Source organism: Chaetodon trifascialis, chromosome 14 (assembly GCF_039877785.1).
Source record: "Chaetodon trifascialis isolate fChaTrf1 chromosome 14, fChaTrf1.hap1, whole genome shotgun sequence".
NCBI lineage: Eukaryota > Metazoa > Chordata > Actinopteri > Chaetodontiformes > Chaetodontidae > Chaetodon > Chaetodon trifascialis.
This window is the reverse complement of record NC_092069.1, coordinates 22,029,949-22,056,088: the sequence shown is the minus strand read 5'-3', so window position 1 is coordinate 22,056,088 and position 26,140 is coordinate 22,029,949. Positions and strand designations below refer to the sequence as shown.

Sequence of the window (26,140 nt, the reverse complement as noted above, 5' to 3'; positions counted from 1 at the left end):
CTGAATGGGAAACAAAACAGGGATTCCCTGGCAGCCGGTCATCCACCTGACTGGGGCTGAAGTTAAGCTAACATGGGTGAGATCCAGAGTACAGATAGTTCAGTACAGCTGCTTATCAGCGTCAGAGTCAGACTGACAACTGACATCTAAGATTTGGGTGTTGTGTAAAGCACAGCTTATTTAAATGCCCTCAAAACCTATTTTCTCAATCCTGTGAGAGATAAGATTCTATATGAACGCAATGCTTTTGGGCGTAGTTTATTACCATTGGAGACGTCTGGGCTTGCTTTACTGATTTAAAGTCGGCAGGACTCATTTGGAAAAAAGGTGATGTCATGCACGCCTGTGCACCAATAACAATTGAGCAACATTTGAATCAAAAACTGATGACAGTTGCTGTGTTTTTTTGCTCTTGTTGCCAGGCTGCTATAATTCAAATCTGATCAAACCACACTCACACAGTCCTGAGCTTTTTTTGTGCAACGCTGCCTTCATACCACAGTGATTATGAGTATCTGAATTTGAAAAAATCAAATACGGAAGTGCCCCAAAATAAAACAAATACGGATGTGGTGGTGCTCTCAATGCACAGTATGTTAATCCTCACATGATCATCTCTGCAATCATATGAGCATCTTGATGACATGAACGCTTGCAGGTCATTGATGTGGGAACGTTTCCATCCGTCACATGAAGTGAATGCTTGTATATTTAATATTGAATATTTAAGGTATAGAGATAGATTTCAGATTTGGAAGTTTTAACGTAGTAACTCCACTCTGACACATGTTCCTCTGCAGTTTTGAAAGCAAACAAACCATTTATGGACATGGGACGTTTCTGCTTTATGTTTGCGATACTGGCTGCTAGAGAAAGTGACAAAGACATCCCCAGAGACTTGTCCGGGTTCCATTAAGGTGACCTCTACACTCTCACTCCTCCAATACGGCTGCTTCACTGAAGCTTTTGGACATCTGGTAGACGGGTTGAGTCCATGGAACGTTCACAGCCCCAGTATGCAAGTTCTATTTAGGGAATAACTGTGGATGGTGGAATTGTTTTATGATGTGAGACAAAGTCTCGCTTCCCTCAGTGAAAAGGAAACGGTCCAAAGGAAAAGAAGGACACAGGGAGGATTTGATATCCCCTTATTGGAAAAGCACTTATGAAAAAAAGACATAAAGAGCAGACGTTTCCATATCTGACACCTCCAATGCAGACTCACTTTATTTGTTAAGAGTCACAGAAGACCGAGTTCCTCCCCATCTTCAAGCTAGATTGGGTTCTACTAGAGTTAATAGCAGGTTTCTTTCCTGGGGTATGGTTTCTAAACCCTTTTAGCTTTACCCTTAAACGAAGCAATGTCCACTTGTGATGTCTCAGTGTCGACATGATTTGTCAGCAGTCTACAGCCAAATCATGTAATGTAATGTTGTACTGAGGCACACTACTGCTTTGAGCAAAATGCCAACATCAATAGGCGACCATGGTGATACTTACAATCATAATATGCTCATGTAGGGAAATTTACCATGACCATCCTCTTAGTGTAGCATGTTAGCATGCTAGCAATTGCTAATTAGCTCTAAATAAAGTATGTCGGGGACAAAAAGTTAGGGCATTACCAAAGTTATTGCAATGATGAGGGACACATGTGCAATACATTCTGTATTCATCAAAATACATGCTAAGGGTTCCAGAAATGGAACCCTCAGCATGGTTCCATTTCTGGTACACATAGCATGGAAGCCTTAGAACAGTTCCATTTCTGGAAACCTTAGAGTGGAACCCTTAGATTACTTCCATTTCTGGAACCCTTAGCATGGAACTCTTAGAACAGTTCCATTTCTGGAACCCTTAGCATGGAACTCTTAGAACAGTTCCATTTCTGGAACCCTTAGCGTGGTTCCATGTCAGGAACCCTTAACGCTTGACAGTCAGAAAAGACTGAAATCTCGTGTAACATAAATGTATTTCTTCTTTCTTTGGAGGGATTGTAGGGTCTTAACTTAGTTATGCTGAAGTTTTTTGTCCACAAAAACATGGCCTCACACCTGCACTATAAAGAAACAAAGCCAAAATCCAAACATCTCCTTGCCGGCTTCTGTAAGTCACCTTTTTAGAAAATGAAATATCCAGGGGTCTTCTTGTTGTAGTAACTTAGGTTTAGAAGTGTACTGGTTGCCTTGTCAAGGTAATTTTTAACCATTGGCATGCTAATTGTTGCATGCTAACAAAATGTTGCCAATAGATAGTCATTTAGCTAGCACCAAAAATAGACAGAAACTTGTATCAGGAATATGTTTCGGGTTTTCAGAAAGACGAACGTCTGAGAAAGCTAGTTGTGTTACAGAAGCTAAAGGCTAGCTAGGAGGGGGGATGAGGCAGGTATCTCAGTGACACTGGTTCAAAGCTGTGCAGGCTATAAAGGATACCATGCATCCAAAATGACCAAAGAATTGGACAGACATAACATACAATGAAAAGATTTCCACTTTTAGTATAGAAGCTACAAACAAAGTGGACCTGATTGAAGCTGTTGACTTCATTCCTGAGGTCAGCACATCCTACAGCTGCTGACAGCTGTATTCTCTCAAAGTCTTGTGTGTCTAATTTTGCCTGCAACAGATGGTTTCATTTGGCAGCCCTCATCACAAAGCCAGAGTCAGTTGGTGTGTGTGTCTGTCAGGAGTAATGTGAAAACAATAAAGAGCTCATGATGTAGGCGGCCATGTGACGCCATGCTCACATCTGTTTGGTATCCAGGCAACATACAGTTTCCCGGGCGCGGTCCGGTGAAACAGTAGGCTGCATGTTTCCACAGTAAAATGGAAGTGACCAAATGTGGGAAAACTGGTAGTTCATACTTTGATTTTATGACTAAAATGATGACATAATGTGCAACTGTGAAGGCCGCATATAAACGAGCAAAGCTGCCGTACCTGCTGTACAGTGAAACCTGTACGCATGTTTTAAAAGTGATGTAAGACGGAAATGAGACTTAGGATGAAGCCATTCTTCCAGCTGTGACTCATTGTGTTTGTGTGTGAAGTGAGACACAGTGAGCTAAGTGTTCCCTCAGTGTACAAACTATGCTAATACCATCCTTTTTTTCAAAGACACATTCTTCCTTTAGGAATACAACTGTCAACCTCAAACAAAGCACTATAATGCCATCATACAGATCCTTCACTGCAGCACTATGAGTGTTATCCTCTCTGTGGAGGCTGGTGCATAAACTGATTAGGAATGACAGAAAAGTACAGTAAAATGTTACCAACAACACATTTAACAGAACTACTTAATACATATGATATAAACAAAATAACTCAGAATATTATATCTATTTTTCCCAGGGGTGTGTCTGATAGGGGGGCTGGGGTGGTCGCCCCTGAAATCTGATTGGCCAGCACATTTCTTCTTAATACTTCTTAAATATGATTGGCTATCTACCCGGTGAGAGGTGGGATCTTAGTTTGAACCAACTGTTGATTTCCTCTGTAGCCTCTTTTTAGAGGTACAATTTAATTTTGAGGGCTAAAACAATGAAGTTTTTGAAGTCAATTTGGATAAAAGTGTGAATGTAAGAAAAAACTGTAAACTGGTAATTGAAGTAATATGCAAAATAGAAAATTAATGCTATTCTGAGCTGTTTGTGTGTGTACTTCATGACTTCCCATCGTCCAACCTCTGAATAAACACTGTCACATGCATTCCTCTCCTTCCGATAGCTGTCAAGAATAACACACAGATTACATTCAGCTGTAAAATAACAGTTTACGCCTGACTGAAAGAGTGAAGAGCACCTCGTGTAACTTTCAAGGTTTCCCACATGCAGCACAGATTATATCACGGTGCTTTCCTGCATCATAAAGCACGCTGCGTTACAGTTATGACACTTAAGACTGAGATGAATGAACCCAGTGATTCATTCAGGGAAAGCTTGCTCGCTCTGCTTTTGTTATGATGTTTCACTGCTCTGCACAGGGAAGGCGACACATTAACTTCCCCTGGCTTAACCAGTGGCCCCTAATCTGAAGTAGTTTGTTATTCATAGGGCAGACGGAGCTGTTAATGCTTCTCATGAATTTCCTCTTAAAATTAGACAAGAAAGCCACAAAGTCACACAGCATGGAGTGTATGTTTATTGCAATCCACGAACAGAGGAGTTTTAAAATCTGTCAAACAATAACTGCAGTAACACGGATGAAGAGTTGTTGAAATATTTATTCGAGGGAATTAAAAAGACAAAATGCAGCAGGGCTGAAGTGCAGCGTTCAGTTCTACAAACGGTGAGCCCTGCAGTGTCTATGGAGCCCTACGCTGTACAACAGGTCATAAACAAACACAGTAACAGTCATACAATAATACTAGGATGCACATTCTTAGAGAATGACTTGTCTGCAGTGTCTCGTCTTTGTTTCTACAAGCTAAGCTACTGTTTCTGCTAATGGCAAACAATGCAATACTTCAAACAGCATCACCTCTCGGAAAATAACAGCAGGGTTATTTGTCTGAAAATAACATTAAAAATCTTGATTACCGTTGCCTTGTTTCACCTCCTTCATAATCGGTCCCATACAGGGAAGTAGTACAATGATGAAATTTAAAGGCCTTGAATAAAAGTAATAAATACATGATTCTCCCCTGGCAAATCACAGCCCTCCCTCCCCAAAACTTCACCACATTCTGCCTCACGTTAAAAAAAAGCATTATGTGTAACAGCTGGTTCCAGACATTTGTGTTATTTATGAGGCCATTGTATCTTATTATCCTGATTTTTACATAAAAAAGGTTATTACATATGCTCAAAACTAAAATAAATTCACGTTGACTCAATACAGCCTCGTGGATGTGATGCGAACAGTCGCCTTTTTCCCACCTTTTTACAATATGTTCAGACTTTTTTAAAAACAGTCTACCTTTTTTCACATCAGGAATGTTGTCAGGCAGCCAAACTCTAAATATGGCATTTTTCTAAAATCCGGATTTATTGGCAACGTGCTCCTGAGCACCACCTGTGTGTGCAGCAGCCGCCAAGGCGAAATTCCTCTGGCTGTCACCACGTCACAATCAACGCGCTGCACCTCTACCCACAATGCACCGTTCCACACCTGAGAATCACGTCCCATCCTGTTTTTTGTCTTCTTAAACATTCTTCATCTCAAAACAGACATCCTCAAATCACAGTTTTCAGGGTACAAAAATGGAAATATAAGACCTTCATACTCTTTTTGTGACATTTAATGTGTTCACATACATGTATAAATATGTAAACATGGCAAAATATTTGTCTGAAATCATTTGAGTGGTGTGTAATAACCTAGAGCAATAATGTGGGAATGCTGGATGTGGTTCGGGGGCTCTCCTGGAGCAACAACATACAACACATGTCTACGCAATTTGAACTCATTCCTCATGGTGCTAAATCTGCCAGGAGCGGGTCAGAAAAAGGGAAAAAGGAATGTGGAGCAGAGGACTGGTTGTCTCAGGTGCGAGTGTACAGGTGGGGAAGAGAAAAAGGCTTCAGATAATACTGTGGTTGATGGTCAGTGGTGTGTAGAGAAGAGGGATGAGGCTGAGGGGGCAAAGGTTCAAGGCTGGGTCACTGCACTGGGCTCCTTGTCATAGATGTAGCTGCCCACACCACCAGTGTTCACGCCTGGAAAAACCACAGGGACAGCAGAGGGTTGTCAGGGGTTAACAGAGAGGGCAGGCAAAGGTACAGCATGAGCAGGAGAGGTTGCAACTTGTTTCCTGTACTCAAGAATCTGCTGCATCACACACAAAGTTATGGTGAAATGACTCTTGAGTAACGCTCGTTGTGTGCAGTGTGCAGCATGGATCAAGTGCTCAGACATACGACATTCTGTTTCAAGAGTAGCTCATAATTGGTGGGTTGACAGCACCCCCTAGCGGTTACCTTTGGGCCCGAAGAGGACAGCATAGCATGGTTTGTGGCAGTAAGGCTGGCTGTCGTGCTGCAATGTGAAGAGAATACAAACATCAACACAATAAAAGCGTCATTTAAGTCAAGGCATGCTGCTTTGTCAACGTACAAAAGATAAAAAGGCCTTATGGTCTTAATGAGGATAAAGACTCATTTTTTTGCATTTTCCTTAGTTATTTTTTCATATTTTATGTTCAATTCTTCTTTCTTTTTGTGTCCTTTCTTAATTTCTTTCTTTCTCTTTTGGTAGCAGGTTGGTTTACTGGTATTAGTGATATATGATGAGTACTAATCACTGATTAGTGTGCACTCAACCCATGATGATTAAAAACAAGAGGTGCTCTCTGTTACATAATCAAGGGCCACTTTATTAGGTACACCTGTACAATCTAATACCATAATGCCATAACGTCTATCTTTGCAAAGCTCAGAATGTTCAGTTTGTTTGAAAAGTGCAAATTTAATTTTCATGTTCATGACTGAGGTGGTGTTGCACTGAAATACATTATATTAAGAGTGAGGTGTTCCTATTTTTTTGTCCACCATATGTACATACATGCAGGGGGTAGAGCAGCCACTTTCACACTGGACAAAAAAACCCACCAACACCTGTCTTTTGTCTTCGGGGGGGTCAAATAACTCCGCAGTGATCGCAAGAATTTATCAGCGGTGATGGAAACGTGACACCCGCGTGGACACGCTCATTTTCAGCCCTTTACTGGGGCGACGGTGACACCAATTGAAGTTTCGGACGTTGCTGCTTACATGTTCCCTGATATCAGAGAGAATTATCAACACTCCGTTTCCATCTCATCACCATCATCTCATAAAAGTTAGAAAAAAGTAAGCACCATAATGTCGTCACTGCCCTCAATGCTGCTTTCTGTTGTACCCTGTATTCTGGTGTGTTTGTCACATCAAACGTGAAAATAGAAAAGGCAAACTCGGCAATGGAGTCATTTAAAAAACATGCATCTAAATTCTGGTGTAAAAGTGGCCTCTAAGTATGATGCGGTCCATCATCATCCCTATGATCTCAAAGCTAAAACATATCGTTTGTGTGAAAGGTGCTACATGAATAAAGTTGAGTTTCTGTCAGCAGCATTTCTTTTGTATTTGTCTTTTTTCACTCGTCTTTTTTGATTTCTTCCTTCACGTTCTTCCCGTCTCACCTCTGCGTGGCTGCCAGGAGCCAGAGTCTTGCTGCACCTCTCACAGCGCAGGCAGGGTCGATGCCAGTCCTTACCCAGTGATGTCACCTTCTCAGCTGTTATGACACACATACACACACACACACACACCTGTGAGACACCATGGCAACCACTTTGCAGGTTCACACCTTTTCCCCTCGCCCTGTTTCCTACAAGGGTGGAATTACTCACCAAAGTACACCTTCTTGTTGCAGCGGGGACACAAGTTGGCCTCTCCGGAAAAAGTGGTGATGCTGCCAGCTGCCGACACATTACAGACACATTACAATACTGGAAGCTGGAAAAACTGAAGAGGTACGGCAAGGGAAAGGGCTCAATGAGCAACCAATAATCTTTATACTTGGATGTAAAATCCAATGTACTAATAATGTAGGGGTATAAAAATAATATTGAGCCAAGTACTAAACAGCTTTTATATGTTTCGAGAGGGAATTATTGAGTAATGAGGCTAATTTTGCCAGTTTAGGTATTCAGGTTGCCAGGCTAAAACACTTCATTCACTCCCTCTTGTAACAGCCAATCATGGGAGGCGATGAATGCTGAGAGTGCGTGTAGTGCTGAGCTGGGACCTGCAGGTGGAGCCGAGGCAAAGACACTGGTTTGGTTTTATTCTGTCACAGAACACACTCAAAGTGCTATAACAGCATACAAAACAAAGAGCTCTGCGTTACTTATGTCTGTGGTGGTCTTGCTACTTAGATCAATATTATGCATTACTCAAACAGTGTTAACAGACTGAAGACATTCACTGGTCTCCTCTCTCTCCAGTTGATTAAATGAAACTTTTCTTAAACCAGTTTTTCAAACCTAAAACATTTAGAAGATCTCACGTCATCTGATACATTGTTTCAAATTGAAGCTCCCGCACATTTAAAGGATTCAGACCCAGAAAGCAACAAAAATCACCCTAAATTACTGTCGAGTTTTCTGGCTTCCACAGTGGGTGGGTGGAAAACCGAAAACTGCACAGCGAAGATAAATGGACGAAAAACACCCTTTTGTTCCTGCTAACAGGGATTTCCCAGAACACACACCCTATTTAACACATCTGAGAAAATCCTCCTAACGTCCCAAAAGACTTCTGTATCAATGTTCTTATCATTGAGTCAGCAGCAGCTTTCCTTTTGGATGACAGCTTCTTGAAAACACCAAAATCTTAAGGACAAACACCCCTAAAGAGGAGCCGTTTTCTCCACTCAAATCCACAACATTCAGTCTGAACACATGCTTTACCTTTTGATGGTGCCTTGGGTGCAAACACTCGCTTCTCCTCAGCTTTAGGGGCTGAATCCACACTAGTGGGAGATGGGTTGTTGTTGGCTGGAGTATCGTACACGTAAGAGCCGGCTCCGCCAATGTTCACACCTGAACAAGGTACAAGAGAGGAGGTATAAAAAAATCTGACATACGGCATCTTAATCTGCACTGAAATATTATAAATGACTCGGCTGATATCTGATATCTGATAGTCTGAAACCTCCAACTATGGAGGACTAAAAATGACTTATTGGGTAAATTAAACCAATAAATACAGAATAAATGCTGATCCATTTATGTATTAATTTACTTGTCTACTGATTGATGAAAAAGTCATTTTTAGGCCTCCATACATAAATGCATTTTCCTGTATTTAACCAGGTAAAAGTCTCATTGTGATTAAATTTTTTTTTTGCAAACAATATAAACAAATTAAGACAACTGTCAGACACCAGAAAAGAAAATTCAGCAAGTCCAGTCATGATCCAGGAAGAGAGTATAGACAAAGTCAGGGAAAATGCATAAACAGGTAATTAAATACTCTCTGAATGTAAAGTAGTTCACTGAATAAAATGTGTACTTTACCTTTTGGCCCAAAGAGGGCAGCATAGCACGGCTTGTGGCAGTAAGGCCTTCCATCATGCTGTTGAGACAGAAAAACACTATGACACACAGATAAGAGCAACCGACTCAACAGGCATGGAAGGATTAAAAGAAAGGTGATGATGCAAATGGGAAAATGCAACCATGACATGTGGGGAGAAGTCCCATTTTTCACGCGTTTCTCTGACATCATTTATTTTGGTTTTGATCTTTTTTCGTGGGTGGAAGAGGAGAAGGAGAGATTGTGTCCAAAAACGGAGATGAGCCTTTTTTTTCCATGTCAACACATAATAATGACACCGGCTGTATCCCAGAAATAGGACTTTGTTGATGAATTCAGCGCCACACTTCAGTGCATCCTACGTCTGCCATCTGAGGGCCAGAGCAGCCAGTCTAAGACATAGATGGCCTGCTGCTGATGCATGCTGGGAATGTGGTGGTCATTGCAGGAGCATGTGATCAGCTTGGGTAGGGGATCAGGGCTGAGGGCCAGGGTGGCCACTGGTCCAGAGCCCGATGCCCATAGATGAAAAGAACCGAATGAATGCCACGGGCAAGACGCCAGGCGCCGGGTGGACAGGAAAGGGGACACACTACCCACAATCCCTTCTTCTTTGGCCACATGAGCTCCTTTTCCTCAGAAGTCAGTGTGGCCAAAAAAAGGACTGTCCTCTCACCTTTAATAATGCATCAGCCGTGACAGGATCAGCTACTGTTAAAGCAGCCTCGCGCTCCTTTCACACTTCCTGCTTGACATTTATGAGATCCGTGAGGGTTTGGGCGCCAATGCCAAGCCGTGACTAAGCTCTGATGACTTTCTCAGGACAGGACACACAGGGCTTTATTGTCAAGTGAATCGGCTCGTCTGCTAACAGTCAGCTGTACAGTTAGCGCTGCGGTTCTGACTGTGAGACGTCAACAGGCGGCGAGATCCTAAAAATGGATTATCCATCGCTGCACTGCCCACTCTCTTCCCAACAGTTAACTTCCCACATCCTGACACTGAAATCTGTCTTCTCCATCTAGACCTCTTTCTTTCCTTCCCCGGCCTGCTCCAGATCATCCCCTTTAGCTCTGTGCACAGAAGCTTTAACTGTGGTGCTGTTCTTGTTCTAGGACAGTGGTTCCCAACCTTTTTGGCTTGCAACCCCTTAAAACAAAAGCACTGTTTGCACGTGACCCCCCGTCACAGGCTACGGCGTTAGCCTGGGCAGTTCCACCTAAAGGATTTTTCCCTTCTCAGACTGTATCGCTCCTGAAGACAGACAGCTCAACACCTGCTTACAGGTCTTAAGGAGTACTGTATAAAGCCTTTTGTGGCTCCAGAGGGCGCTGCATGAAATCTGATTAATTGCCTCCAGTGATGTCACTTGAGTTAGCGTTGGTTGCGCCTGAAGATGAAATGTTTCAAACCGAGAAAAATCGAGGGGCGTGGAGTTAGATCAGCGTGAGGTTAGCAGACCTCTGAAGCTCCTCAACTCTGCTTGAGGCTAGTAACTAGAGGCTACGTTAGCCACTGCTAGCTTAACACACCTGAGTCTCTCACCAAGCCACTGGCGGTAGAGTTGCATTATGGGTAATGTAAGTGCAAAAATGCATGGAAAAATATACCTCTGGTTCTTGTGCATCAATATTGACCCCTTTCTTGAAAAACTGTCCATCCTGAGTTTCATAATGTTACATCGATGATGTTATCATGATCTTGCGACCCTCCTCAGATTCCTCTGTCAGTAGACGAATGAACAGAGGCCACAGGGTGACGGGCATATTTAATGCCTTAAAGCCAACACAAATATTTATTGATCATGTAAAACAAACAGGCAAACACAAAGATCTCATCATGTCACAGTGGAGGGAGTTTGCTCAGTGAGCAGAAATTTTAATTTCCATTTATGAGGATTATTTTTTTTTGGTTCCCATTAAGCTTTGACTGCTAAAAACAGAAACTGTGATGTTGCCATGGAGACAGTGAGTGTACTTTACCTGAGCCATGTTTTTTCCCCACCTATAATTATTTGATTTTTGACTGCACTGTGTACAGTCAGTCTGCATTAGCTATTCGCAGTTCTTGTTTTTCACTGTGGTCCACTGAAATACAGCACATCAATCTGATCTAATCTCAGTTTTTGATACTAAAATGCAATTTTTATTAGCTTTTTTAGCATTGTTTATCTGTCCCTCCTCCTCATCACGCTAGTGCCAGAAGAAAATATTCAATAAAATGACATGAATAGAGCACAAACAGTATATGTACCCCCCCATCCTGGCACACAGTGTCTCCACCTAGTGGTGGCTGGATGATATTATAAGACAACATTATCGCAGTCTCAATGCTAATTTCTGTTAGTGTTAATGGTCCTTTTTTTTTTTAGATATTCTGGAGCTTTCAGCCTTTTCTTCATCAGTGCTGTACATTGTAATTTGGCTGAGTTACGAGGGTACACCTCCTTTGGCCCACAGACAACAGACCACAGTGGGCTTCATCCTGACCCCAACTCCTTTTGAAGATGCAGGCAGTATTGCTTCAAGGGTCAGAACCTTCTGCATATCAGGCCTGTTTTGAAGTGTGTATGTATAGAAATAAAATGTCTCTCAGCCTCACTGTTTCCATGACGAGGATCAAGTATTGAGTTTTCGCCTACTAAAGTCCAGCTCATGGCACAGCACTGCGGCCCGGGGCGGGATTTGGATGCTGTCCACAGACAGAGAGGATGGAGGGGGAGAGGTGGATGGAGGGGCCGAGAGAGCGCCGGCCTCAGAGAGATTGTGTGACTACATTACTGTAATCATGCAGAGATTAAACAGCAGAGCAGCATCCTTTGAGGTCTGCAGGGAAAATTGCCTTTGTGTACAAAAGCCGCTGAGATCACATCCTTTCTGAATTGAGGAAGGAGCGGGAGTCTCAGAGAGGTGTGTGTGTGTGTGTGTGTGTGTGTGTGTGTGTGTGTGTGTGTGTGTGTGTGTGTGTGTGTGATATTCACCCACATGCAGAGAGTGAGAGGGTGAGAATTGAATTGTTGGCTGGGTCGTGAAAGGAAAAAGAAAAAGGGCATGATAAGAAAACCCCCAGGGTGAAGGTGCCAGATAGGGAGCAGCTCACTCTATGTTGAGACGTGATACTGCAGTGTGATTATGTAATAGAGACAGGAAAAAGGCAATTCATGCTGTAAGGCTCAGGGGTTAAAAGTTCCACGACGACTCGTTTTGACAGATGCAACCAGACGCACAACGAGGCAGGAATAAGGCATGCACGCAGCAATTTCCTGCACAAAACGCACAAGTCCTTTGAAATCAAAGGAAAGAACTTCATATCTCTACCCACTGAAAAACATTTTAAAGACCCTCTTCCAGCCTAAAGGCCCAGTCAAACCAGCTTGTAAGACGATGAAACTTCATCCGTGGATTTGCTTGCAGGGGTGAAGTCTGACACATTAATTACCAGTTAATCAATAGCAAACCATCTCAACTGTGCTGACTTTTGCTGCCGTTGCTTTGGCTAGTAGCTGAGTTGCACCAATCAGTTTTAACAGAAAGAAGCTCGGATCAGCTGCTGTATTAGCTGCTGTGTTAGCAGTTAGCTCGCCAGCTGTGGCGGTTCATAGACTATCCCTGCATGTGAATGAGTGTCTAGAACCGAATATTTAGCATAGTGCGTTGGTGTACTGTAAACAAGTAAATAGATTTTCAATAAAAACTATTTTCGAGGTTTCCTAAGAGCATAAGCATGGCGAGCCTTTTTCATGGAGGATCCACCGTGGGGGCAACCTGTCAATAAGTCAATACATGACCAGGCGGCACGGGCTTCCTCTTGTTAGATTTCACAACAACAGTCAATGAACCGCACATAAACAACGGCAGGGAGTTTGTTGGCCTTTGACCCGGAGCGATCAGCACTACTGTTCTGACATTACAGAAAGAAAACCAACATGACCGCCAAAAATAGAACTCGCATTAACAGAGAAAAGCCCATTAAGCCAATTCAGAGGAGCCATTTGGTGGACACTTTTAGCCATAGTGCTTCACAGCACCACTGAGTGCATATAATGTTGGCATGAGTGGCCGCAGCGGAAGTGAACTCCTACCCCGGGCCATGTTTAGTGACGTGCTGCATGCACACAGCTATACGGGCTACAAAGAGCCCACAGTGACCCAGTTGCAGAGTTAAACCCATATATTGAGGGTCACAGTTTCACAGTTTATTTAAATAGGCAGACTGATTGTCAGCTTGAGAGTTTGTGCTTTAGCCCCTGCTGAAGTGCCTTTAAGCAAGAAGTCTTAATTAAGACTCCTTGGTAGTTTAATATATATGTGTACTGGAGTCAAAAGTACATATTTCCATCAATATTACTGCAACTGAACTGTACTCTGGTAGTTATTTTCCTACACTGTTAGTTGCAGCACTAAGAAGACATTTCTGACTGTTTCTAAAAATTTCTCAGTTTTTATCAGATGCATTTCATGTCAGCAGTGAGGGATCAGTACTGTTCTGTTACTGGTGGTGTCTCTCTGACCTCAGCGTGGCCTCCGGCGTTCAGGAGCTTGTTGCAGCGGTCGCACTTAAGACACAACTTGTGCCAGTCCTTCCCCAGCGATGACACCTTTTCAGCTGCACATAAAAGACAAAAGACAGAGGGACGGGGTGAACGCAAGCATTCACATAAAGCAGCATTTATATACATTACTGCAAACAACAGCCTTTATTTTCTCCATCGATTGTGTCGGGCTTTGTGCTATAATGTGCTGTTCAATCACTCGTCACAGAGAGGAATGACGTCCCTCGTTGCTTCACTCTCCAGAATAACGATGAGCTTGTACTGTATATCTGGGCTGATGTGCCCTGGGGGAAATCCTGTCATCGCGCCAACTGAGTTCTTGGGGGTGGAGGATACTGGGAATGCCTGTGTACCACACAGGATGCGGTGATGATGTCATTGCGGGATAGACAGACAGTGGCGTGAGTCCCAGTCCAGCTGTAACAGCGGGGGGTGCCCACGTCCAACCCAGATCCTTTGTGTTACCCTTCCAAACACACACACACACCCCTCCCCCAGTTTACAGTATATCCATCCTGCTGCAGACAGCCCTTCAACCCCATTTCCGTCCCTTTTTTCTCCTTTCTCCCAGACCCACCGCCCCTCCAGACATGCAAGAGACCCTAATTATACCATTTCCAATAATAAATCCCTGCTGCTTCCACACAATGGGCGCCAAGGAGCCGTTCATGCACCAGAGGAAACACCTTCTCTTATCAAGGCAGGGCACAAATAGCCGGATACTGAAGGCTATTTCCTACATAGCTTCAGTCAAACACACACACACAAACATATGCGAACCCACACAGCATGTATACAGACATACAGACGATTGCTTCCTCCTGCACTTCCTCTCTCTAGCTGCTTTCCTATATGCACCATAACCTGTCAAATTCCTGTATGAGCCTCATGTCAGGAAGTAAATCAGACATCAGAGATTTGAGTCAGTTTTTGAACAGCACAGAGTGCAAAGAGCTATTTTGCACTCTACAGTGCCAATTCATTTAATTCCTTTGATAATAAATTATGTTACAGGTATCACGTGAAAATGCCAGTTGTCACTTACGACATTTAGACAAATGGCCAACAACAAGGCCCTGGAGAATAGATGGGGATGGGGTGAGGGAGGGGGAGACCTCCCATCAACACTTCAGAGCAGAGGAATGCTGACGTGGAGCTAGCAAACTACCGGAAATGTTAAATCAGTATTAAGGACAATGTTATTCAGAGCAAAGGCTGACAATAAATCACTATTTAAATCAATAAACTGCTCTTAAATCAGAGGACAGCCAAAAAACCTCCAGACACAACCGTCAGAGTTAAAAAGGAAACGTATGAATGGGATCAGCAGCGTTTGACAGTCTAGCCCACTGCCACTGCTCACATACCAGCCGACACTTCAGCTATTACCAGTGTTTTTCTCCATTACAACGACACTTCAATGGCTTTCACAGCTTTGACTTACATATACTGACATTTCAACAGCTTCCAGATCTTACTCTTAAACTGACAGTTCACTTGCTTTCAGCTCTTGCTCTTCACTTCAGCTGCTTTCAGCGTTCAATACAATCTGACAATTCAACTTCCTGCAGTGGAGTCAATGCTAAGGATACATCCACACCAATACATCTTCATTTTAAAACTAAAACCATCCCCGTCCAGATGAGTGTTTTAGCACCGAAACAGAAATAATCTCCGTCCGGACTAACATGCGTGAAAAAACATTTCACATGACTATTCACATGGACTGGGCATGCAAAAGCTTGCCTCCTGCACATGTAGGCAGAAGCAGCGTGATTAAATGCAGAATTTAACTGCACAGCAGCTGCTGGCATCGGCAACAAGGTCAGCAACGCCTGTAATTCATTAGCCATGTTGAATTAAATGTTGGTATTCAGGGCTGATAGATGGAAATAGAGACTAAAGTCATTTGATTTCATCCAGAAAACGTTCACATGGTCTATCAGCGAGGGGCACGTCATGACTGATGAGACCCAATCAGGATGCCAACATGGGTGTCTGCATCGTTTGCAAAACTTTCTGTTTCCACCAACACAATTCCAGCATTTTTATACTAAAACGGGGTCAGCAGCGTTTAGCATAGCACAGTAAATACTCTAAACAATTGCAATTACACTGACTTCAACTGCTTTCAGCTCTAAGACATCCACAAACACTTTAACTACTAACACTTTAAACAGTTCGTGGGATATTTCAACTGCTTTCACTGTTTACAGTTCAACGGACTGACTGCTTTTAGTACTTGCTCATAAACTGACAGTTCAACTGCTTTCACAGGTGGGACATCTACTGACATTTGAGCTGCTTTGATCTCTTACTTTGAAGATGACAGTTCAGCTGCTTTCAGCTTATACGTACTGACAATTCAACTGCCTACAGTGCTTGAACTACAAGAAAAATGACCGTTCAACTGCTTTTGGCTCCTAAACTTCAACACATGCTGCAAATACTTTCAGAGTTTCAATTCCCATAAATATTTCACCTTGTGAAGCAATAACATTTTAAGACATTTTTCACCTGTTTACAATGTCAAAGTGTAAGCGCACTTTGTCAGTGCGCTTACCTTTTCTAGTTTCTTTTAGAGAATTATCTTACAGTGTTTAAAGAGGGGCCAAATGAAACCAGCAGGGGCTTAACCTGCCTCTTCAGAGGATGAGGACGTGTGATTTATCTCATCCTAAATCTGAGGATAACCACATACCTCCCGACACCTCTACAGTGTTACAAATACCACCAGTGTGTCCTCAGTGCTGCGTATTTGGTGTGTGTTTATGTCAGTGACTGACTCATGACCACAGACTCACGTCCAGACAGATGTGAAAAGTCAGCGCATGAATGAATGGAAACAGACGTCAGAGCCTTGCCGGTACGTCCTCATTCCCCAGTATGCGAGTCTGTCTGTGAGTAGTAACAAAGTCCACTGTTTAACAGCTCCCTGTTTTAAAGGGCAGTTGTTATTGTAAGAGGGGTGAGCCTGTCTGTCTGTATTATGTGTTGTGGGAGTTATAGAGTGGGGGAGGTGGAGGGGATCTGCTGGCCCAGATGTTTACACCCCCCGCTCCAAGCGAGCCTCTATCCTTCTTATCTTTCATAAAGTACCAACCACTGGAATAAAGCCAGAAAATATGCATTTAGGTTGACATTTCACATGCATGCAGAGCTGAAAATGATTTTAATAAATGAAACAAACTGAGGAATAAAAATTACATAACGACTGCACCAAGCGGCTGATTCAGGCACTTCTTCGTCTCCCAAAATAGTAAACGTGTGGGCACAAATCAGGCGACTGAAATGCCACCAAGTCCTCCTCTACCTTAACAACCTGAGGGTGAAAGCACCCACATGTGTAAACAAACAAGCTCCTGTTGACGAGGAAGTCTCTCCGGATATTCACATACACATTGTCAACATTCATGAGGATGTGTCAAATCCTTTTAGCCAATTCTCTCACGACAGCCTGCAATTTCCCCTCACACGGCAAAGGATTCCCCTGTGACTGAATGTAAACAGTGAGGCTGTTGTGGGAAAGCACTTGTAGTACATCTCACCTGACATTTGTCTCTGTTTTTGCTGTAAACCTACGAGGAGATCTCTCTAATTAAGTAATTCCAGGGTTTTCTCTGAGCCACCTCACCTGAGACAAAGACCACCTCCTCTAACGTGATGAAAACCTTATGGTACAGAACATTAGAGGCACCTTTTCCACAAACAGATATTTAACGAACGCAACAAAACCGATGACAAGACAAGATGTGTCACAATCTCAGATTCTAGAGGGAAACCCTGTTCTAGCAATCCGCTTTCAATAAATATAACAGCACATCAAAAAAAGGAACTGCTGAAGAATTGTCAATCCCTTCTGAATCTCATGGACGGACTGCAGGAAGTTGAACTGTCTTTTTTTTGTGTGTAAACACTGAAAGCAGTTGAACAAACAAGCAAGAGCTGAAAGCGAGTGAACTGTCAGTTTTAGAGTGAAATGTCAGTATATGCATGTCAAAGCTATGACAGCCATTGAACTGTCACTGAAATAGAAAGAGAATGACACTGGTAACAGTTGAAGTGTCAGTTTAAGAGTACGATGAAAATGTCAGCAGATGTCTTAACCATAAAAGCAGTTCAACTGTCAGCTGAAGCGTAATAAATGCAAGTAACGCTGGTGTTCAGATAGTAAGAGATGAAAGCAGTTGAAGTGTAAATAATGAAACAATTGAAATTTGAGTTGAAGCGCTAGATGCAACTGTTGAAGAGATTTAAATGGTCCAAGTTTTTTTATGGAATAAGCACATAAAAGCTATTAGTCACTACAGCTTAACACAGCTGTAGTGGTTTAAGTTGTGGTGGCTGCTGCTTGGGATGTGTTCAATGTAATTTAGGGTAAAATCTCTGGGCCTGTGTTGGATGATTCAGATTTGTTTGCTGCAGAGGTCCAGACAGCCTTCTGGATTTGTGGGATGATTATTAAAATCACGTAGCGTCTCTAAAAAAAAGTGTGTTGTGAGTGAAATAAAAATAAAAGCTCATTATTCATCTTAAGTGCTGGCCGACAGACGACGTTGCTGCAGGAACACTGAGCTCCAGGCGAGAGGATGAGGAAAAAACGGAAACAGCGCCAGTCAGAGGTCATCACAAAACCATATGATACCTGCACGGCCGTAAGCTGCTTAACTTCATTTGTAAATTCCTCGTCTAAGCTCTTCAGTGTGCGGCCGGCTTCTCTGATTGCATTGTCAATATGCTTTAAATCACTCAGCCTGCCGCTGACTCCTCTTCTCACTGATTTCGCCTCAGTGTTTACAAGTGCCTGGTTTCCCCGATGATACTGAACATACTTCAAAGTGTTTTTGTCATTGTGAAGAGGTCTGTGTGAGCACGGCAGTCATTGTAAGCCACAAAAACCGCTGTTAGAACCGGCGTTTGTGATGAGATGTGAAGAAACATCGATTTCATGTAGGAATGAAACTGTGCACGGCACGCACCTCTGCACAGCTGAGTTGATTCAGAGCCAGGAAATTACCAAACAGGCTCAAGTGCAAAAAAATAAAAAGACTTGATGCCAGGTGAAAGTGGCATTACGACAGCATTAGCGCTACCACTGGCATGAAAGTAAGGGGCAACATCTCATAAACACAGTACTTTTTGTTACTCAAAACTCAAAGCATGACTAAGCGATTTACTTTTGCCTCATTAAATAGAAAAAGCATTGAAACTGTGAACGGCTCGTGCTTTCCGATTTAATAAGGTCAGACATATTCACACTTTACACAGCACTGGGTTCAGCTGTAATGGATGTCATAGCTACATGCAAACATACAGGCATACTTTGAACATCACTAAAAGACCATTTCTGATGGGAAAACAGTTTTCCATCACAATTTATTCTGAAAAATGAAGTTTTTTCTACTGCTCTAATGACATATTATCCATGAAATATCAAGCGCCATCTAAAAAGCATTAGATGGGGCAGTCATGGTCTTCAGTGAACAGAAATCTTTATTTGGGCCTAACTTTATTCCAGGGAAACTGGAGTCATAAGACATCGAATGCAAAGGATAAAAACAGCAATTGAGCATCAAGTAGATTCAGAATCATTGAAAATGAATGACTCGTGATATTCCAGTGGGCGAAAGTATCCGTTCAGCTTGCCAAGGCTGAGATACATCAGACAAGCGGGTTCTAATTTGATTGATTTTGTTTGTGCTGTTGCGTGATTCACTGACATTCAGATCATATCAAGAGCAAAACCAATTACGCTCAGCATATAGACAGTCTGGAAGAGGGGCGGCGTGGGAGCCGGACTGCAACGAATGCTCTACAAACGCACTGTAATTGGACAAAGCATTAAGCAACAGAACTTTAACAAGAGTCTTCAGAGGGAAATCGTTAGTGGCCCATTTTCTCCAAACGACTTAATTACGGTGGCTTAATTGTCGACAGTGACAGGGCAGCTGTGCCAGACCTGACGATGGACTGAGATTCACCCCGGGTGAGGAGGAAATCCATCCTCCCGCTCTCTTACTTAAAGCCTAAAAAGCCACAACAGATAAACAACCCGAGTACAAGTGCTGAACAACATTTATACAGCTGAACTCCCAGCATGCAACGTGGCAGGAATGTCCACCAGGGGGTTGGGCTGTGGAATCTCATGTGGATGCTCTCTAATAATTTGATCACGGTGCTACGGGGGGAAATCTAATTCGTTTCACAAGGAGGACGACGCCGCGTCCGCTGCTTGGCGTCCTGCAGAAGGAGGTAAGATCAGTACTGCAACGGCTGATGTTTCTGCTTGTTCGCTTTAAGAGTGCAGACACAACACAGCACGAGGGTAAATACAAATCATCAGACCTCGTTGTTACATAAAAATGTAATGAGGCTGATGTCAACTTTTTAAACCGACATCACGGGCTTCTGAACAAGATGCTTCGTAATGTTCATGATGTAACCAATGTTATTGTAAATATCTCTACACCACGGCTGGCTGGATACTGCTCTGTTGCACCCTCCGGTAACGTGGACCCATCTGTTCAGCTCTTCCTACAATAAACCCGTCCAAAACACACTCACAAACCAAAAACACACACACATGCCCTCTGTCTCCATCCTCTTCCTCATCGCTGCATCCATCTAGTGACAGCTGAGGCCACGCGGGTGTTTTTCTGTTTTTGGCCGTTGTCACAGCAGTGTGATAACTGCACGTCCTAATAAACACCATACACCTGACTGGAGGCCCGAGAGGCAAAGCAGGACCTAAACACGGGAGGTACATTTAGTGTATATATCTAAAAAAAAGTCTCATATCTCAAGAGAAATGTCCAAGAGGAAAAAACAAGCAGTCTGTGTTTCCCTCTCTGCATCCTCTTACTATTCTCTTTTCTGGAGTACAAACACCCTCAAGGACTTGTGACCTTTTACTTAACTTCGAGACAATCGCCATTCAAGCGGGCACGCGGGGGCATTCAGCCTCACCACAGGAAATGACTTTGAAGGAGTTTTCAGCATGTGGGGACAACCTGTGCTCGTGTTCTAGAATGTATGTTAATATTTATTTTGCTTGATTTTGTGATTGAAATGATTAATCTTGATGATTTGGGGAGCGCCTCTACTAGCTTTTGTTCTTTTTCCATGGTCGGCTTTTAACAGGGCTTCGTTAAAGAAATGGAAAGTTTACAGGCAATGCCGTGAAATAAAGAAAAATTCTTCCCAGAGCACAAGTTGTCCTCTTATAATGGTACTGTTTTGTTTATTTTCTATCATCAATTCATCTGCTGCTTATTTTCTCCATTCATCAGGGAACTGTTTTGTCCATGAAATGTCCAATATGCTCACAGAGACTTCAATGAAATCCTTTGGTTCGTCTGACTGAGAGTCGAAAACCCAAAAAGAGTTTTAGAAGACCGACGTGAGCTGAGAGTGAGCTGACCCCAGCGGTGGTGCGTTAAACATGAGGACTGATTGGTTCAGGGTCAGAGTGTGCCTGCAGCTCTCTGACTGTGCCGGGTGCAGACCGATGCTGAAGAACCACGCATTCGGATCCGTCTCTCCCTGTGGCTGATGCAACCCCGTGGCAAAACTTGGCTCTGGAGGTCATCCGTCGCCTCAGCCAAGGCGAGGTTTCCTCCCCAGGCTTTCTCCCCCCTCCCTCTGTGAATAAAACAGGCCGACCTCGTGAATCCTGCCAGCTGACGTAAATGGGCCGCAGTTAACTTGCATCCTGTCTGCGCTGGTCCGAGGAGCCACGGGCAAACCGCTGCTCCACAGCTCCCTGCGTTGGTGACTTGTTTGCCCTCCCTGAACCCCTGGGACTGTTTGCCCCACACTGCACCTCATCCCTAACCGGTCAGGACATGTGTCCCAGCTACAGGGACTTCAAAAAGATCTAGTCTGCATGATTTGCTTTTAGAGTAGTGGACCATGTCTTCAAACGAGGGAGCAGGACTGTATCACTTGCATGGCACCTTCAGTTCTAGCCTTTGGTAACTGGACAATTAGGCCTTGAGGGGTAGGCATCATATGACAGAGGCATAAAATGGAGATGTGCTTGGACTGCTTTGAGTGAAATCATCTGAGTCTTGTAAAGTGGTGTGATAAAATTGTCCATGTCTATATGTCAAGTGGAGAGGTTCTCTTTGAAAGCTAAAAAATGTCATTTTTGCCACAGTGTACTGATAGTGGAGCTGTAAGTTTACAAGCAACGTGCGGTCCAACTCAGACTCTGAGGTCTCATCGCTCTCCAGTCTTTCCTCCTTTTCCCTCTCGTCTCTGTGTATCAAGTCATGAAGCCAGAGGGTAAGTGCAAATCTTACATTTTTGGCTAGCATGAAAGTGCATTTGCTTAAACTTGTACGCTGGGTGAATCGTCATCAGCATCTACTCTCTGATCCTACAGGGACTCCAGAAAAAAATCTCAAGTGTGGCAGAAGATGCGTAACTGCAAAGTAAGATTATGCTCTCTCCCTTGACACCTATCTGCTCCTTCTTGCACCTTCTGTCAGTCTACACATCTGTGAATCAACTTTTCACTTTTGTGGCTAATTCTATCGTTGAATTTGCTGTGTTTTGTCCAGAATGGCTCCAATAAAAACTTTTAAGGCAAACAACCTGTTATGTAACAGGTCCTTCTGCTGCAAGGTGGAAAGGTTTCACCTGTGCTGCGGGAGGGGTGGAGGGGGCAGCCTGACTTTCAGCACCACGCTTAATGCCATCTCCATTAGGGGATCATATTTGTGCCTCAAAAAGGCAGAGAAAAAGGACCCTCATTGAGTGGCGCACAGTGGCGGGTTATGCAATGGCAACGAGCAGGAGGCAACGACTCAAGAAATGATGTTACATAACTGACAGGGCACATTCACACAGCCCACTGGGCAGCCAAGTGGAAAACAGGGTACTCTAGCGTTGACAGAAGAGAGGGGAGGAAAATACGGGTATTGTGTGGATGTTTGGGGTAAAATCAGGATAGAAAGAGGTGTGTGGGAAACCTATCGTCGGGCTGAGAGGACGAAGGTATTCTGCCTCGCTGGGAAGGACAAACGTGCACAGAGACAGAAAGAGCTTTGTGTGAATAGAGATGTCGCTTCTCATTATAATGCATGAGGCACTTTGAGAGTCTCCGTTTAAATAAAGGCGAGCCATCTCACCCCATTTCCCCCCAGTCCTTGTAGCTAAATCAGGGGGAGAGGAATTCTGGGCCTGAGGCAGGAGCAAGTGATTGAAGAAGGAAGTGGTGAATGAATGAAAGAGAGAGAGAAACTCACAGCAAAGCCCTGTTAGTTCCCATTAAGTTCTCGTTTATTCACTTAGCTGCACAAAGATGCATTGCACCCATTTGTCAGGCACAAGAGTTGAATTTGGGTCTGGAGCTGGGAGACTTAGTGAGCCATGCTGTGTTGTGTCCTGAATGGACTCGACTGCACGCTAACATTGTATTTCCACTGGGCCTGGTCACATGTGAGCAAATAGTCCCCGGTGTATTCCAAGCATCTCTGAACCACAGGAACTAACAGATGTGAGGCCACAATGTGGACGCTGGGATTTTGAGATCAGCCAACCCTACGATTAAAACGTACGACATTCACGTTCTTTTAACACCAGAGAAAAGCGCTGTTGCAGAAACTTCACAAGCAAAGAGAACGGCAGCAACAGTCAACATTTGCTTTTAGTGGCGATAGAGCACAACAGCTGTCCATTAACGCAACGAACGGAAAATAATAAAAAACATTTCCCCGAAACGCAAAAGAAACTTCACTCCCAGACTGTGGCTCACCACCACCGTGTTAAATGACGTTCTTCTGCAGGAGTAAAGAGCACGAGAGGCAAGTGTTGAATGCCTTTGCCTCCTAAATCCAATAATGGGCAAGACCAGCTGGAGGACCAGGTGGGTAACTGCAGGGTGGGCCAATCACGGCTCTATATGGCACACCACGAACCACCACAAGAGGAAAAAAAAAAGGGGGGACAATTAGACAATTTTCTCTATCAATAACACATGTCTTTCTGTAGATCATAAGCAGACTTTTTTCCACTTTACACCCACTTTAACTGTTCTGCAGACCTGAAAATTCACCTCAGCGCAGGATTTCTCTCGTCTCTGGAGAGCCAAGTGGTTGAGAGGAGGGTGTATGTAGGTGGAGCTGCTGAGCTCATTCTACAGTATCTGAAATCCATCACTGACATCATGTTAATGCTTCAGGCCGCGGGCAGGCCGAACTTTCCTCCCACCCTGACCTCTCCCATGCCTCGTCAGGCAAAGGCTCAAACTTTAATTTCACCATTAACACCTCCCCTCACTTTCTCCATCCTCCCTGGGTTTGACGTGCGCAGCTGATTCCACCCATGCTGGTTCCTTGTGGCCGTTCATCATCCTTACAGTCGACTCAGCCCGAGGCGCTCACCACCCATTACGACACACCCCAACCAAAAATAACTCCGCCAGGATGGATCTATGTATGTTACATAAAAAAAACAACATACATCACAGTGGAGCTGTGACTCACTCGCTGCAGCAAATTAAGGCTGCGACACAAATGAACACTCAGATGTGCAGAAAATTTGTATTCGAGGAGGATAAATCTTATTTGCGTGGATATTATTCCATGCCACAGGGACTCTCGGGACCCATGGGATGAGCAGTGAGGTTTGCTGCCACTCCTGTTACGTAAGAGGACTTCCATCCACTCACATAATTGATTTTGACCCCTGTGACAGCCCCAATGTGTGCTGTGAAGTGTAGAAAAGATCAGCACCGAAGAGCGAATTTTTTTGTTCCCAGCATGCGGCCAAACATAAACACAGGATTACTCAGGGTCCAACGGGTCAGCAGCATGTTCCCTAAAAATAAACCGAGCAGGGTGCATATCATGTGTAATCTTCAGACTCAAAGCAGCAATGTCAATTTTTGTTTATCTTGGCGACCTGAGCTCCTTTAATCCTCCGCTTTGCTCTTGTCTGTGTGCACTTCGTTCACTGTAAACATCTGTTATAGTCAATATGAGATGCCATCATCCTCGCAACGGCTACGGGTGACTCAAAGCTCTTTACCCAAATGAGCGTTTTGTTTTGAAGGATGCAAAAGATGCATGTTTACAGGTTTTCATCCCACTGACGCAGCACGATGTTGCTGTGCTCCTGTGTGAGTGGGCAATCTCAGCATATGGCATTTTTTTGCACTCTTGGCAAAGGCTTCTGTCAGCAGCCCTGCAAAGCCAACTGCCACGCTTGGATGTTTACCAAACACAACAAATTCAAAATGGCACAGATCTGTATCAAAACACGCTAAATCATTTATCCAGGTTTGTGAATTTAATGCAGACAGAGCCTGCTTTCTCTCACGTATGCTGAAAGAGCTTCACATGTTATAAAAATTAAGAATTCGTGAAATATTTGCTCTTTTGTTTACATTGACCATTTTGCCTCTGCAGCTTTTTGTGTTGCCATAGTTTGTCTCTGTGAATCATTTACATTGCCAGCAACTGATTCCCCAAAAAGCTGCTTAATCTAAGGAGGGCTGTGAACTTTACTTATGTGAGAAATTCCTTTGGGAAATGTAGAAAGGGTTTACATTTTCCTCACTCCTGAACAAAAAGCCAACAGCAGAATTGAACTTTATGGATCCAACATTAGGCTGCTGTCAAACACACCTCACAAAAACACTTTTAAAATCCTACTGTGCGCTGTACATACTGATAGAGACGTAGCTAAAAGTGCATCAATGTCATACATTGAGAACTCCGTTTGAAAAGTAGGCATTTTTAGCTAATGCAAATTCTCTAACTCAACATAGCTGAACTCCAGTTACGTGAAACGTGTATGTTTTCAATGAATGGAAACTAACTGCTTTCCACACGAAAATGGTCACTACTCACATAATTTGTATAATAAAGAACTACAAACCATTACAAACGCTGTGGAACAAGTTGTCCCAAACAGATCAATTCCCTGTCAGAGGTACCGCTTGGCTACCGAGCGGGATCACCATCATGACCCAAAAGTAATTTCAAAAGGTGGGACCATCACTTACCGAAATACACCGTCTTGTCACACTTGGGGCACTTTGAAGCCATGTCGCGACGCTGTGGTTCGAGTGAAAGTGATGTGTTGTGTTTGACCGCAGCGGCGTTCACTTTCTCTCCGTCTTCTGGCTCTTCTCTCCACAGCAAGTGTCCCGCTCCGCTCACGGACGCTGGGAGCATCTATTCAGTCAACGGCTGCTCATTTGCATAGCCCCGCCCCGCGCCGCCTTCACATGTTGTGGGAAATGTCCCTCTTGACGGATCGTCGAGATAAAAAGCTAGTTAGAAAGATTTACTAAAATGTAAATGTAACCTAAATTCAGAGTTGTTTCTGCACTTTCCCTTCAAATCTGCCATCCTTGCACAGTTTTGTTGTAAAAGTGTTCCTCACACAATGAGAAAACAACAACTTGCAAGCAACTTTTTGAGACACATTAGCCTCTTTAGAGACGTTAATAGTTAGCTAATATTGTGTGATTAACAAAACAAACTGCATTTCTATTTTCTGAATGTTTGTTCAAAGGTCTGTGCCCTGAAAAAACAGGGTCTCTTTTGCTTTTA

The 26,140-nt window shown here is 43.5% G+C and overlaps 1 protein-coding gene across 1 annotated transcript; it reads right to left on the bottom strand.

Annotated features, from left to right (window-relative positions):
* Nucleotides 1-4,207: 4,207 nt before the first annotated feature.
* On the bottom strand, nt 4,208-25,755 carry crip2 (cysteine-rich protein 2). The gene is made up of 8 exons (XM_070978810.1): nt 25,588-25,755; nt 13,533-13,627; nt 9,004-9,061; nt 8,395-8,526; nt 7,333-7,401; nt 7,123-7,217; nt 5,924-5,981; nt 4,208-5,662 (listed from the first exon to the last, which is right to left on the bottom strand). The coding sequence occupies exons 1-8, from the start codon at nt 25,628-25,630 to the stop codon at nt 5,595-5,597; spliced, it is 618 nt and encodes a 205-aa protein (XP_070834911.1). The 5' UTR covers nt 25,631-25,755; the 3' UTR covers nt 4,208-5,594.
* Nucleotides 25,756-26,140: the final 385 nt, after the last annotated feature.